General features: G+C 45.2%; 1 protein-coding gene across 4 annotated transcripts in view; it reads right to left on the reverse strand.

Moving 5' to 3' along the window:
* TMEM245 (transmembrane protein 245) overlaps positions 1 to 12,605 on the reverse strand; it is a 956,632-nt gene that overhangs the window by 649,703 nt on the left and 294,324 nt on the right. For 2 of the 4 annotated variants that reach the window (XM_069620552.1, XM_069620550.1), the window contains exon 7: positions 524 to 547. The exons of the other annotated variants lie outside the window; for them this stretch is intronic. In XM_069620552.1, the coding sequence (XP_069476653.1) occupies positions 524 to 547 (24 nt within the window). The remainder of the gene's footprint in view (positions 1 to 523; positions 548 to 12,605) is intronic. 4 annotated transcript variants of the gene reach the window in all.

Raw genomic sequence — 12,605 nt, forward strand, 5'->3', positions numbered from 1 at the left:
ATGTACTATGTTGAACTTTCAACAGATTCTGTGAGATTTCTTTTGAGGTTACTACTCCTCCACATAAAATGAGCAAGTTCTTTTACAGCATGTTTTTTTCTATTAACATAAATTACATTACAATACACCACCTAATATATTTACACTGACAATGTCTTCCTTTACACACATGAACCAGTGTACACAGGCTTTTCCACTAGTTAATTCATTTTAGACATATATTGTTGCTTTGAGTAAGAAATGAGGAAAAGGGAACACAAGCCATTATCATACTTGATACTTGTCAAAATGGCACAATGTCATGGTTCTTGGGAAAAAAACACAAAACTTTGTCGCATTTGAAGGAGTATTTAACTGCGGGAGCAGATCTTTAGTAGTTTGCACAACACAAAAGCAGGATGTGTGTTACACTAGTGTCCCTAATGCCAAAATTAAGAAAAAGCACCAAAATAGTTAAAGCAGAATGGAAAGAAAACCCCCATGCAGTGTACAATCTAGAAAAGGAATCTGCCAATCGGTTTACCTTCTTATTAAGCCATTGCCACATCTTTTTGGGGGGGTGGGGTGGGGGGATATAGAAGAAAAAGAATGGAAGAAAGAGACAAAGGAGAGAAGACAGTGGAAAGTTAGTGATAAATGCAATACAAGTTTGATGAGAACCATAAAAGCAGACAAAGAAAGTCATCTTACAAACAAGCAAAACAGTAATGGAGAAAGTAAAGAAAGAAAAACTCACCAGTAACACCTGCATTCATTTTTCATATACCTGAGCCTACTACCAGATAGTGAAAATCGAAAAGGATTAAGGACTAGAGTTTCTATAATGAGTACATTATGTTAACTAATATTCTAATCTCTCTCAGCCCTCCTTTGCTCAGTCACAAACAAAGGTTTATAAGCATCAAACTCCTGTGGGGAGGGCAGATGTGTCATCAGAAATACTCTAACCGAAGATGTTCTACTAAACGGCCTGTGCAAAGTGGGAATTGGAGGGGTATGTTGCATGAGAGCCAAGTGCCATGACCACCTTCTCATAAAGCTGCTCATCCCCCCTACACCTAAGGCAGAGAAACCCGCTAATATGAAGGTATGAATGGTGTGCTTCATGGTCGAAATCATGTAGCACATGAGTGAATCCCACATATTTGGCTATGACCAATGCCATTTTGAGTTTAGTTGGGATGGTGGCCCATAGCTGCATGGGTCGCATGCTCACATTTTACACTGATTCGCTATGCTATCCTTTCTGAGGTTGTGCACTCCCAAACACTGGCCCTCAGCTGTCTGCAGCATTCTCGTTGATGCATTGTGATCTTTGGGTGCTCTTTGCCTAACAGCTGTCAAAGGAAAACTCAGTGGAATGGTGCAGATTTCAGCTGTGAGTGTCAGACAGCATAATACTTAAAAGAAGGCTTACCACTGACTGTACTGTCTTGAATAAAGATGGGAAATGTGCCTTGTAAAATGCCCAGTGCCACAATGAACAGTGCACTGGGCTGCAGTGACTCATCTTTGAAAGAGGGCAGCGGTTCTGCATGTGGTGGCCATCTAAAATTACTTCAGGGAACGATGATGAGCAAGAATACTGGATTTATTTTGTTGATTAAATGCACATTGAACATGACCCCCATTCATTAATGTAGGTTTTCTGAAGTCATTTTACATCACTTACATGCCTGCAGCTTGCATGTAATCCCTTGTGTTGTACTGGTACTGATGTTAAACTCATAACCTCCTCAAGGGTTCCAAAACCTACCCTCTTTGTAAAAAGGCTTCACACTGTTTGAAGTCATTCCTCACAGACTACTCTCACACCTTTGGTACCTAATAAGGCTTTTCAATAGATTCTGCTGTCATAGATTAACATTTTCATATCCCTTCCATGTGCACTTCTTTGGCTAAACACCATGCAGGCTCCAGCCCAGACTTTCTCCAGCAATATGACATCATGTGCATCTGATCATCTGGGATCGGCACAACTTATCAAGCCATCTAATGCTTGGGAGACAAGCACCATCCTTCAATTCGTACTTGAGAAAGTGATGGCCCAGATGGCTGCCCTATATTGTGGATGCTATCATATTGAGAACGACTGATACCCACACTGAACTTTAGAGTATGTAAGATGATGTGAAGGCATAAATACTTATATCACTGTTGTAGAGTACACAGTGTCAATGTGGAGGATAGACTTGAGGGACTGTAACAATTGCAATATAGGGTGGCTCAGTTGACCTTGGCTAACACCAAATTGGAAGACTAAAGTCGCTGGGACAATATATGCCTATTCAGAGTGCCAGTGGAAAAGGAGGAGAAATACCCTGTGGGCTTCAATAAAATCGCTGCCTTTTGGTCCCCTTCTAGAGGTCCATTGTGCTCAAAGGGATCCCCCTACAGAACCCTTCCAACAAGGATGTATACTGACCGTTCATATTTACTTTTTTCAGTATAGGCACCTAAAGGGTCATCATCCAACACACTAAAAACTGTAAGCCATGAAGGAAAGAGGATTTATGTCTATGATGACTTTCTGAAGGTGAAAATGGATAAATGGAAAAATGTCTTTGTTCTCTGCCTAGAACTCAGGAGGTAGGATCTGAGATATAATCTGATAGACGAGGCTGATATTCTGGTAACTAAGGAAGGCAAGACCGCAGAATGTTCACAAACCATCAGATCTGAAATCATTTCTGATCAGAAGTCATGAATGTGCCTGCTCTGGATGTAGGGAAACATCAAGGATCAAGGGATGACTAAACGTTATCAAAGACAATCCTTGGGAAAGATTTTTCTATATGCAGCAGAGGAAAAGGCATCAGTTGTTACTACATCAGCAGAACCTATATAGGAATTTAGAGATTAACATATTGGTACAAATCTCCCTCACTACTAAAGAAAATCTTTTGATACATGTAAACCATGTAAACCAGCCAAAGAAATGTCTACCTGAAGGTGTTATTTATCCATTGTTGTCAGATGTAATGTTTTCTTTATCCAGTTATTTTATTTTGCCAAGTGTGACTCTGGCCATGATGCCCCCTCGCCCCCTTCCAAGGGGGCTGCACTTTTTCTGGACTCTCCTTACAGCCTGGGCCTGAGCCGCCACCATTGGCTTCCTCTGTTACTTCTTTAGCCAACTGGTGGCACCGGGAGGCGGGAGCCAGGCCAATCCAATAAGGCCCACAGCGAAGGCCCTGTCTGCTCCCTGTCCGCTGCCTGGGTGTCTGCCCCTACACTCTATTGCTTCCCTTGTGGTCGTGACTCTGCACTCAACAAGGCCTCTGAGGCAATTGGCTTCCTTGCAGTCTGTAAGATAGTCGTCTACCTATCAACACTTCCTACACTGTCGACATTCCTTTTCGTCTCTGCCCATCTGGACTTCCACTCTCTTTTAGGCAACCTGTGTCTAGTTGCCCACTGTGCTTTTCCGTCTGGTCTGCACATTTTGAATTTGCCTGTGCCTAGTGGCCCACTGTGCTTTTCCATCTGCCCTGCATATTTTGAATTTGCCTGTGCCTAGTGGCCCACTGTGCTTTTCCATCTGCCCTGCATATTTTGAATTTGCCTGTGCCTAGTGGCCCACTGTGCTTTTCCATCTGCCCTGCATATTTTGAATTTGCCTGTGCCCAGTGGTTGGAATTGTGCTTCATCTTTCCCTCTGTGCTTGTCTTTTCTGCTCTTCTGCTTGCACCCCCGTGTGATCTACCCTAGTGTCCCCACCCCCTTCCGCTCTTCCCTTATTCCATACCCATTCCCACCTCTGTCCCCCACCCGCTCCACTTCACCTATGGTGCTCTCTGTTTCTCCCATCTTCTCTAACTGCTACTCTATTGACTATCCTGTCCTTCTCATTAAATCTGGTAGGAAGAAGTTCAAAAAGGATATCCTGGTCTCCAACCCTGGCCTCTCTATCGCTGATACCTACACTAGCGCTTCCTCCAGACAGACCCTCACTGACACCCTCTGTCATTCCTTCGCCAGACCTATGGACTATTCATATGGTCTCTGTGCTCGCTCCTTACTCCTCCTCTCCCATTAATGGTAGCACCTGGTGGGAGGCCCTCCTGACCTCCTTCCACTCCTTTAAGGTCATCATCAATGTTTACCTCAATGGCACCATTTTGGTCCAAGGTCCCCAGACCAACCTACTCCTCCTCTTTGATAGACGCTTCCCGCGCCTTATCAATTTCCTTTGCTCTCCCGCTATCCCTTCTTCCCCTTCTGCGGCTTCCTTGACTCCACCCACTGCCACTACTCTGGCACCCTCCTCGATCGCCTCGGCTACCTTGCCCTCTCCTTCTACCTCCTCTGTCCCCCCTCAGGCTCCTTCTAAACCTCCACAGGGAATACCGCTGATTTGTACCCCTCCCTGGCAGTCTTTCAAGGATGGCAAGCTTCTCCACCTCGCCATGCTTAACTCTTGCTCAGCGGTCAAATACTCCTCTGACATCTGCCGTCTCCTGGAATAACTCTACCTCGACGTCCTTGGTCTCACCGAGACATGGTTCATGGCCAGCTCCGTCACAAGCTTTGACACTCTCCTTCCTGACGGCTACAAAATCTTCTTTGCACCTAGATCCAACAGTTCCGGTGGGGGTGTAGCCCTGATCTTCCCAGAGTAGATTCCTGCCTCCGTCATTCCTATGCAGTCCTACTTCTCCTTTGAATTCCTGCTCTGTAGTTTTTCTCCCTCTCCCCGCCACTCTCTCACAGTGGCTTGTATCTACCAGCCTCCTTCCTCTCCGAGTGGGCGGACCTCGCCTCCTCCCTCCTGGCCTTAACCACTCAACTACTCCTCCTTGGAGACTTCAACATCCACCTGGATGCTTCCTGTCCTGCCACTGGCCTCTTTCGTGACCTTTGCGACTCTCTCCCCCCCTCTATTCTTCCCTCTGGCCCGACTCACTCTGCTGGGCACACTCTCGATGTTCTGATCTCCTCTGACATCACCCTCTCAAAGCCTCAAACCTCCTCTGACATCCCCCCTCTCAAAGCCTCACACCACTGCCCTCTACTGGAGTGATCTCTCTCACTCTCTCTCTCCCCTCCCCCAGGCCAAGCCTACCCCACACTGCCACTTACCTTCTCAGTCATTCGACCCATGAAGCATGTGTCAGTTGAGGCTTTCGCTGCCTCTTTCACCGCCCCTCCTGCACTTCTGGCTGACTCTCACCCTGACACAGCCCTTCCATCCTCCACTTGGCTATCTCTGACACTCTCGATGCACTTGCCCCGTCATGAGGATCCGCATGAAACCTAAAGCCAAGTGCAGCTCCTGGTACGATTCAGATCTCGTCACCCTTAAACACAAGTTTAGGGTGGCTGAGAGGAAATGGTTGTCATCTTGTACATCCTCTGACAAACTAGCTTTCTACCTGCTCCAAAAGCAATACAGACTCTCTGTCCTCGCTAAGAAGAGAGCTCACATACAAGCCCATGTCTCTACAGCATCTAAACTCTTTAAAATCTGCAAGGAGCTGGCCAATCCTGCTGCAGTCTCTACCTCTCCTGTTCTGTCCCCGGCCCTCTGTTCTTTCCGGGATTCTCAATACATCTCTAAAACTCAGGACATCCTGTTCACCGTCTCTGCCTCTCCTGCTTCTCCCTCCAGTCTCCTTTCTTCCTCTGGCCCCCTGCGGGTACCCTTCCCCCTTTTTCTGCTTTACCTCTCTTCTCCCCTGATGAGGTTTCTAGACAAGTCCGATCTATGAAAATCCCATCAAAACAGGTTCTCCCCTGCTCTTCCAAAACATTCAAGGACCACATTGACACCCTCGCTACAGCCTTGGCTGACTTCTGCAACCACTTCTTCACCTTTAGAACCTTCCCCTCCCCCTTAAAAGCACTATCTTGTGCGCCCTCTTCTCAAAAAAAAAAACCTCAGCAGACCCACTCCCTTTCAGCTAATTATCACCCAATCTCTATCACTCCTTTCCTAAGCAACTCCTTGAAAAGCTGGCCATCTCCCAGCTTAATCTTCACACTGGATCTGTTGGTTGTCTCCATGACCATCAGTCTGGCTTCAGAAATGCCAGAAGCACGGAAACTGCTCTGCTGAACATCCGTGAACACCTGCTCTCTAACCTTGATTCTAAATCTCCCCTCTGTCCTCATCCTTCTTGATCTCTCCTCTGCCTTAGACACGTTTAACCATGCCACCCTGCTCAACCGGCTACGTGATAACCTGGGTATCCCTGACCAGGTTCTGGCCTGGCTGACCTCTTTCCTCGCTGGCTGACCCTGCCAAGTTCAACTTGGGTCCTTCCTCTCCTCTGTCCCTCTCTTTCCACTTGCGGTGTTACCCAGGGGTCTGACCTTTCTCCCTGGTTGTTCAATCATACTTGGCACCTCTCGCCCACCGCATCGCTGCACTCTGTTCCAACTTCCAATGCTTTGCGTATGACACCCAGCTTGTTTTCAGGCTCCACTCTGCCACCTCCTCTCCTTCTCTCATCCCTGACTGTCCGTCTGCAATCCAAAAATGGTGCGCCGCCAATGATCTCTGCCTGAATGCCAGCAAGACTGAGATCCTTCTTATCCGCGCACCTACACCTCACTTTACCTGCACTCATTGGCCGGCCTCCCTGGGCCCTCTTCCTGCTCCCACCTGAGTGGTTAAGAACCTCAGGGTTATTTTCGACTCCACTCTCTCCTTCTCTTCTCACATCTCTGACATCTCTCAGAAGTCAAACTACTAACTTCAGCTCCTCAGAGGTATTCTTCCCTTCATCTCCTTCCCCCAGAAGTTCACCGTCTCTAGAGCTCTGGTCCTCTCTAGGCTTGACTACTGCAACAGCCTCTTTTGAAATCTTCCTACCTCTACTATCCATCCTCTCCAACTCATCCAGAACAGAGCTGCGAGACTTGTCTTTGGCCTCAAGCACAGGGATCGTATCTCTCCAGCAGTAAAATTGCTCCATTGGTTCCCAGTGGCTGCAAAGATCAAATTCAAGACCCCCTGCATTGTCCACACGGCCTTCTGGGGCCTGGGACCAAAATATCACCAGCTTTCTCTACGGAAGTATCTCCCTACTCGAGCTCTTCGCTGTTCCACCTCCAACTCCTTGGGGGTCAATCGCTTTTCCAAGCAAGGAAATGGAGCCAGATCTCTCTCTTCGGCTGGTGCCTCCCTCTGGAACAGCCTCCCTGCCTCTCTGAAACTTGAGCAGAACATCTCCGGTTCCAGAAGCTGCTCAAGACTTTACTCTTTGCATCCGCTTTCTCTCTTCCTCTTCCCTGCTGACCTCCCGCCTGTCATTGCACTGGTTACCAGGCTACCCTCTTAACCTCAGGCCCAGGTCTGTGCCCCCCCCCACCCCCCAGTTGCACACCTGCACTGCCACCTGGCAACCCTGCACTTTGGGGCTGTATCTGTTACCTTATAGACCCCCACCTGCACATCCCAATTACCGGCTGCCTGCACTTAACCCTTGCACTGCCACCTGTTGGCCACATTTCCTTCTTCATGCTTTGTTGATCATATGTCCTGCACTTCTCCACTCCCCTTCCCCTGGCACTTCTCCCCCCTTTCTCCCCTCCCTGCACTTGTGCGATCTCAATGTCACTGGGCCTAGTAAAATTGCTTTCTTGTTCTCCCTTGTTCCCTTCCCTTGCCTTGAAACACTTGTGTATAGGAGCGCTATAAATAAAATATCATATCATACCAGTTACACATACTGTCTATATGCCTGGAGTACAGCATTTGCCCTAGCAGGAGATCCATAGCACGTGACTAATATTATCCTACTCAAGCCAACATTCTCTGTACAAACTACCTCACTAATACTGCCATGTCTATTTGCTTTAATCATACTTTGTTTGTGATCATCTCATATGATCACTTTACATATGACTGTTCATTGATCCAGTTACATATCAGATTGGGTTTCACTGGCTTGGGTTTCTCTTGGAAGGGGGTTTGGTAGGAATCTTCCTCCTCTCCTCCCCTTAGCTACAAGTTGTTGCACGATTTATTTAATGACTTTAAATGCATTTCTATTTGCGAGTCATCTTGTTATTTTGTTTCTTCTGGTTTTGATAAACAGGAGGTATCAATTTAGACTACTTTGATTCATGAGGTGTGCCCCTGCCAAATCCACAACCATTTGCAGTCCCCCAACAAACTCTTAAAACACTCAAAGTCTAAGTGACTGGATATAGAATTATTGCATGCAAACCCATCGGGAGTGAGGCTTCTCCTAAATTGCACACGGACTGGGTGAGTTAGGAGGTCTATAGTGGCTTGGATGAACAGGTAGACAAACAATAAGGGATTGTGATTTGGATCCATAAATACTTACAGTGCAAAGTCACCAAAACCTGTACGATGCATAGGCAGAATTGTTTTATCCAAATTTAGATCTGCATAAGCAGAATCACGCTAATAGCTCAATTTATACCACCCAATGATCAAAAACTGTTTTTCCTCATTTTTGAAGGTTTATAATTGAGGTTGGCTACTAGGTAGAGGGAGGTATTATGAGGCATTGTGGGTGACCATGATGATAGTGAATAGTGGCATATTCTTCAGCTGACCGTAGGACAGACTTACTTGTAGTCATGACAGGTGCCAGGCTTAAAACTATATTTGCAACAGTGAACTTAACTGAGATTTTGCCTGCAGGAATTTCAGTCCACGTACCTTTAACTTTGGAACTAGAAATTGATACAAATAGGCCATTCTTTGTGTAGGGTGAACATATGCATGTAGAGAGATCCAGTGAAAAAGGAAAAGCTTAGAATCTGCCTCTGAAAGTATTCTGATCTAAAGATATTATCCATCCTCAAATCAAAAATCCTATTAGTATTGGCTAAAGGATATGCTAAGGGTATAATTATTAGAGAAAGCTTCCTTGCCAAGAGGCAGAAAAGGGTAGAATTGTACCTTTTAGATGAAAAATATCATCGACCATGCAACCCAGCACGCTTTTCTGCCCCAACATTATAACTTATGTGATAAACAAGAGTTAAACATAGTTAAACATTATGAACATTGAGAAAGGGAGGGGAGAATGCTGGCAGGGCAACATAAAAAGCACCAGGCTTTCAGTGAAATGTTCCTTTGGAATGTAGGATGGTGTTTCGATTGTTTAAGCCATGTACAAAGGTTACATGTCTTTCGATCGAAATCTTCATCAATGGTTTGTTCCATCCCCCCCCCCCCCCCCCAACTCCCAGGGGTTCCCGCTCCCTAGCCCCCCCCCCACCCAATCCCTAATTTTCAAAAATGAACCCTTGGCCAGTGCTGAAATCTATAATGTATTTCAGCACCCTCTAATTTGTGGTGTTTTTTCTTTATTGGGTGGTCCTCCCAAATCCCCCCCCCCCCCAATATCAAGGGGTCCCCTCTCCCTAATCCCCACCACCAACTCCCATTCTTCAAAACCATTGAAATACCAACAAAATTAACCCTTTCCATTGAATTACCAACCCAAACATCGATACATCTATTTTGGAAATCCATTGAAAATTCATTCAATGAATAAGCTTTTCGATGGAAAAGCTTTTCAATGAATACATTTGGATGGATAATGATTCGATGGAAATGAATGCGATGGAAAGACTGCATTCATGTACAAATAATCAATACCGTTGTTGAATTGTATTGCACACTTCATAGTTCTGAAAAACAATTGCATTGAATGTGAAAAACTGCTTTACTATACAGCCTTAGTCACTTTAGCCAAGATGAAGAGATGAAATTCCTTTGTGAGCTGTGTACTGGAAGAGGAAATCTCTCTGAAGTATGGAACATATGGTAAGATGCTGGGACATGGTTTCACATTAGAGCTTTATAAAAATGTTTAATGCCCAAAATCCATCCTTATTTGTGAGGGCCAAATACAATAAAAATCGGACAGAATTTAAGACAGCACGTATTACTTTTATTCTAAAATCTGGAAAGGACAATATGGCATGCAACAATTGAACACCTTATAAATCATGACAAATACTAGCAAAGATATTGGCTACCAGATTACCAAGATTTGTACCCTCACTGATCCACTTCTCGCAGGTTGTATTTGCCCCACACAGGATGGCCTGGGATACCAGTACGGATCTCCTTTAACTTAGGCAAAGGAATGAACCATTGTACTCCATTCTGTTTTAGATGCCAAGAAAGCTTTTCCACGGTGGAATCGGGATACTTAATCAGTGTATAAAGAATCGACCTGGGGAAACCTTTTATTGAGAAAATTAGACATATATGCTCAATTGCCAGAGTATCTTGCAATGGACAACCATCTAAGATGTATCATCACTAGAGGCACTTGACCAGTCTATCCATTGCCTTCATTGGAATTTCTTTAGCATTGATCCCAGGGCGACGGCCAGAAGATAGAACATGAAGATCAGAGGGGAACAGACTTTGGCAGCTAAAATTTAAGCCTTACTTATGCAGATGACATCTTGGTGACTCTAACCAATTGTTCCCACTCAATTGGGGAAATAGTGGATATCAGCTCAATTAGGGAAATAGTGGATATCGTCAGAATATTCTTGCCAATTTTAGGGTTATAACTTTTTTTAGCAATACTATTTGAATTTGATTTTACAAAAGCACTACATTGAGAATTAACTTTGTCAAGGTGCTATAAATGACTGACCGATGCAACAGCTGCATCAGGTATCTGAACAAAAAAGCCAGCTTCTGAATGTCTTGAGAAAAGGTAGATTATTTTTAAGTCAAAGAGATAATGGCAGTGAGTTCCAAAGACTGGGTACGCAACAGCAAATCTGCAATCTTCTTGATATTTATATCTGGATTTAGGAACCACCAGGAGATGGCAAGCTTCCGATCATAACATTAGGGCTGGTTTATATTGATGGATTTTGTTGTGCAAGTAAACAGGTGCCAGACCATGAAGACATTTCAAAAAATGAATTAAAGGACCTTAAATATGATTCAACATCACACTGGTAACCAGTGTAGAGATTGCTGGAAAGGAGATATAGCTGCGACCTGAGGAAGTGAAAACAAATCAGGTGAACAGCAGAATCTTTGACTTTATGCAATTTGTTTATTTGGCATTTTGGAATGCCAAAATAGATGGAATTGCAATAATCAGTCCTGGCATTATGTAAAGGGCAGTGCACCTTCAGAAAAAGTTTCCCAATAGAAGGAGAGATTCTTGGATTAAGTCTATGTTTAAAAATAATTTCTTACAAGCAGGATTCTTTGAACACTTAGATCCAATTCCTGCTGCCAGACAAAGCCTTGTATTTTTATTTTTGAGGAATGTTAGATAGGAATGTTAAACAGTAGAAGTGAAGGGTATGGTATATCCAAGTATGAGAACTTCAATTTGGGACCAAATAAGATTCTGTTTTCCCGAGGTTCAATTGTAAACAGTTCAACATCCACGATTCAATCTCATGTAGGCAGTTAATCTGGTTGTTGGGAAGAACATTTAAGTTTTAACAAGGCATGTGTCTCATCCATATAGGAAATGTAGCTCAGTCTATGCTTGATGTACATTTTGAACAATGGTCTAATATAGACATATAGGCAACAACACAAGAGAGAACCCTGTGGGACCTGTGAGAAACCTGAGGGTTTTCTAACTGGTAGTCCCCGGGTTCCTTTGTTCAGGTGGCCAGGGGAGGCCATTGCGCTTGGATCCTGACCTTGGGGGCGGACAAGTAAGGGAGGATCATCTGGGCAAGGGGCCCTTGGGGACCACAGAAGGGACGCCCCCTTGGGCACGACACGGTATGCCCTTTTCTGCGATACACCCCTACCCGACAATCCCTCGTCTTTATGGGATATTGCCACCACAGTCCCATCCTACCCCAGTACTTCCCTTCAAGAAAAGGTAGGAGAAAACATTTATCTACAACAACCCATCTGTTTCCCCCTTTCCGACAAGAACATACTCTCCTCTTCAATGGAACACTACAAACCCCATAATCCCTGTTTTTTTGTTGACAAACCTTTTATTATTAAGTCGCCTTTCTCCCAAAATCTGCAACTCACTATATTTCCCAGAATTCGCTTCATTCACCCTGCCCTTCAAATACTGTGAAGATAAGGAATCAACAAGTAGGAATGAGGATTACCCATAAGAATCCCTGGACCATTGACTCCTATGTACGACCACCATTTTGCCCCGCTAGTGAGGACAGGCAAAGTCAGGCATTCCCTTAGAACCATGCACACCTGAACCAAATCACCACTCCAGGAAGTATAAAAGGCAGAGCAGGAAAGCACACCTTGAGCAACTTGGGAATACTGGAAAGTGCAGGAAGCCGGAGGAAGACCAGAAGAGCTGCAGAGAGCCCGGGAAACCTGGAGGAGGAGAAGACCGCCCTGACACTGGTCCTGTGTGTCCAGGTGAGACTGCACTGTGGAGAGGGAACTGTACCTCCAGAAGGCAAGACCAGGGGCAGCTGGGGTTGCCCGGGATTACCCACAGCAAGACTCCTCCCCTGGGCCAGTCAGGTGAACCAAGGGTCAACAGAAGAGACACTGACCCCAGCACAATATCCCCTTTTAGCTCCTGAAGTTCCCAATGCCAAATGCCATTTTGGGGAGCTGAGAAGTGGGAGCAAAATACTGGCAGTGCCTTCTGGGTTTGGAAATCCCAAAGCCCTTTTTGAAGACT

This window comes from Ambystoma mexicanum, chromosome 5q, assembly GCF_040938575.1.
Source record: "Ambystoma mexicanum isolate Mex_15411 chromosome 5q, UKY_AmexF1_1, whole genome shotgun sequence".
Lineage (NCBI taxonomy): Eukaryota > Metazoa > Chordata > Amphibia > Caudata > Ambystomatidae > Ambystoma > Ambystoma mexicanum.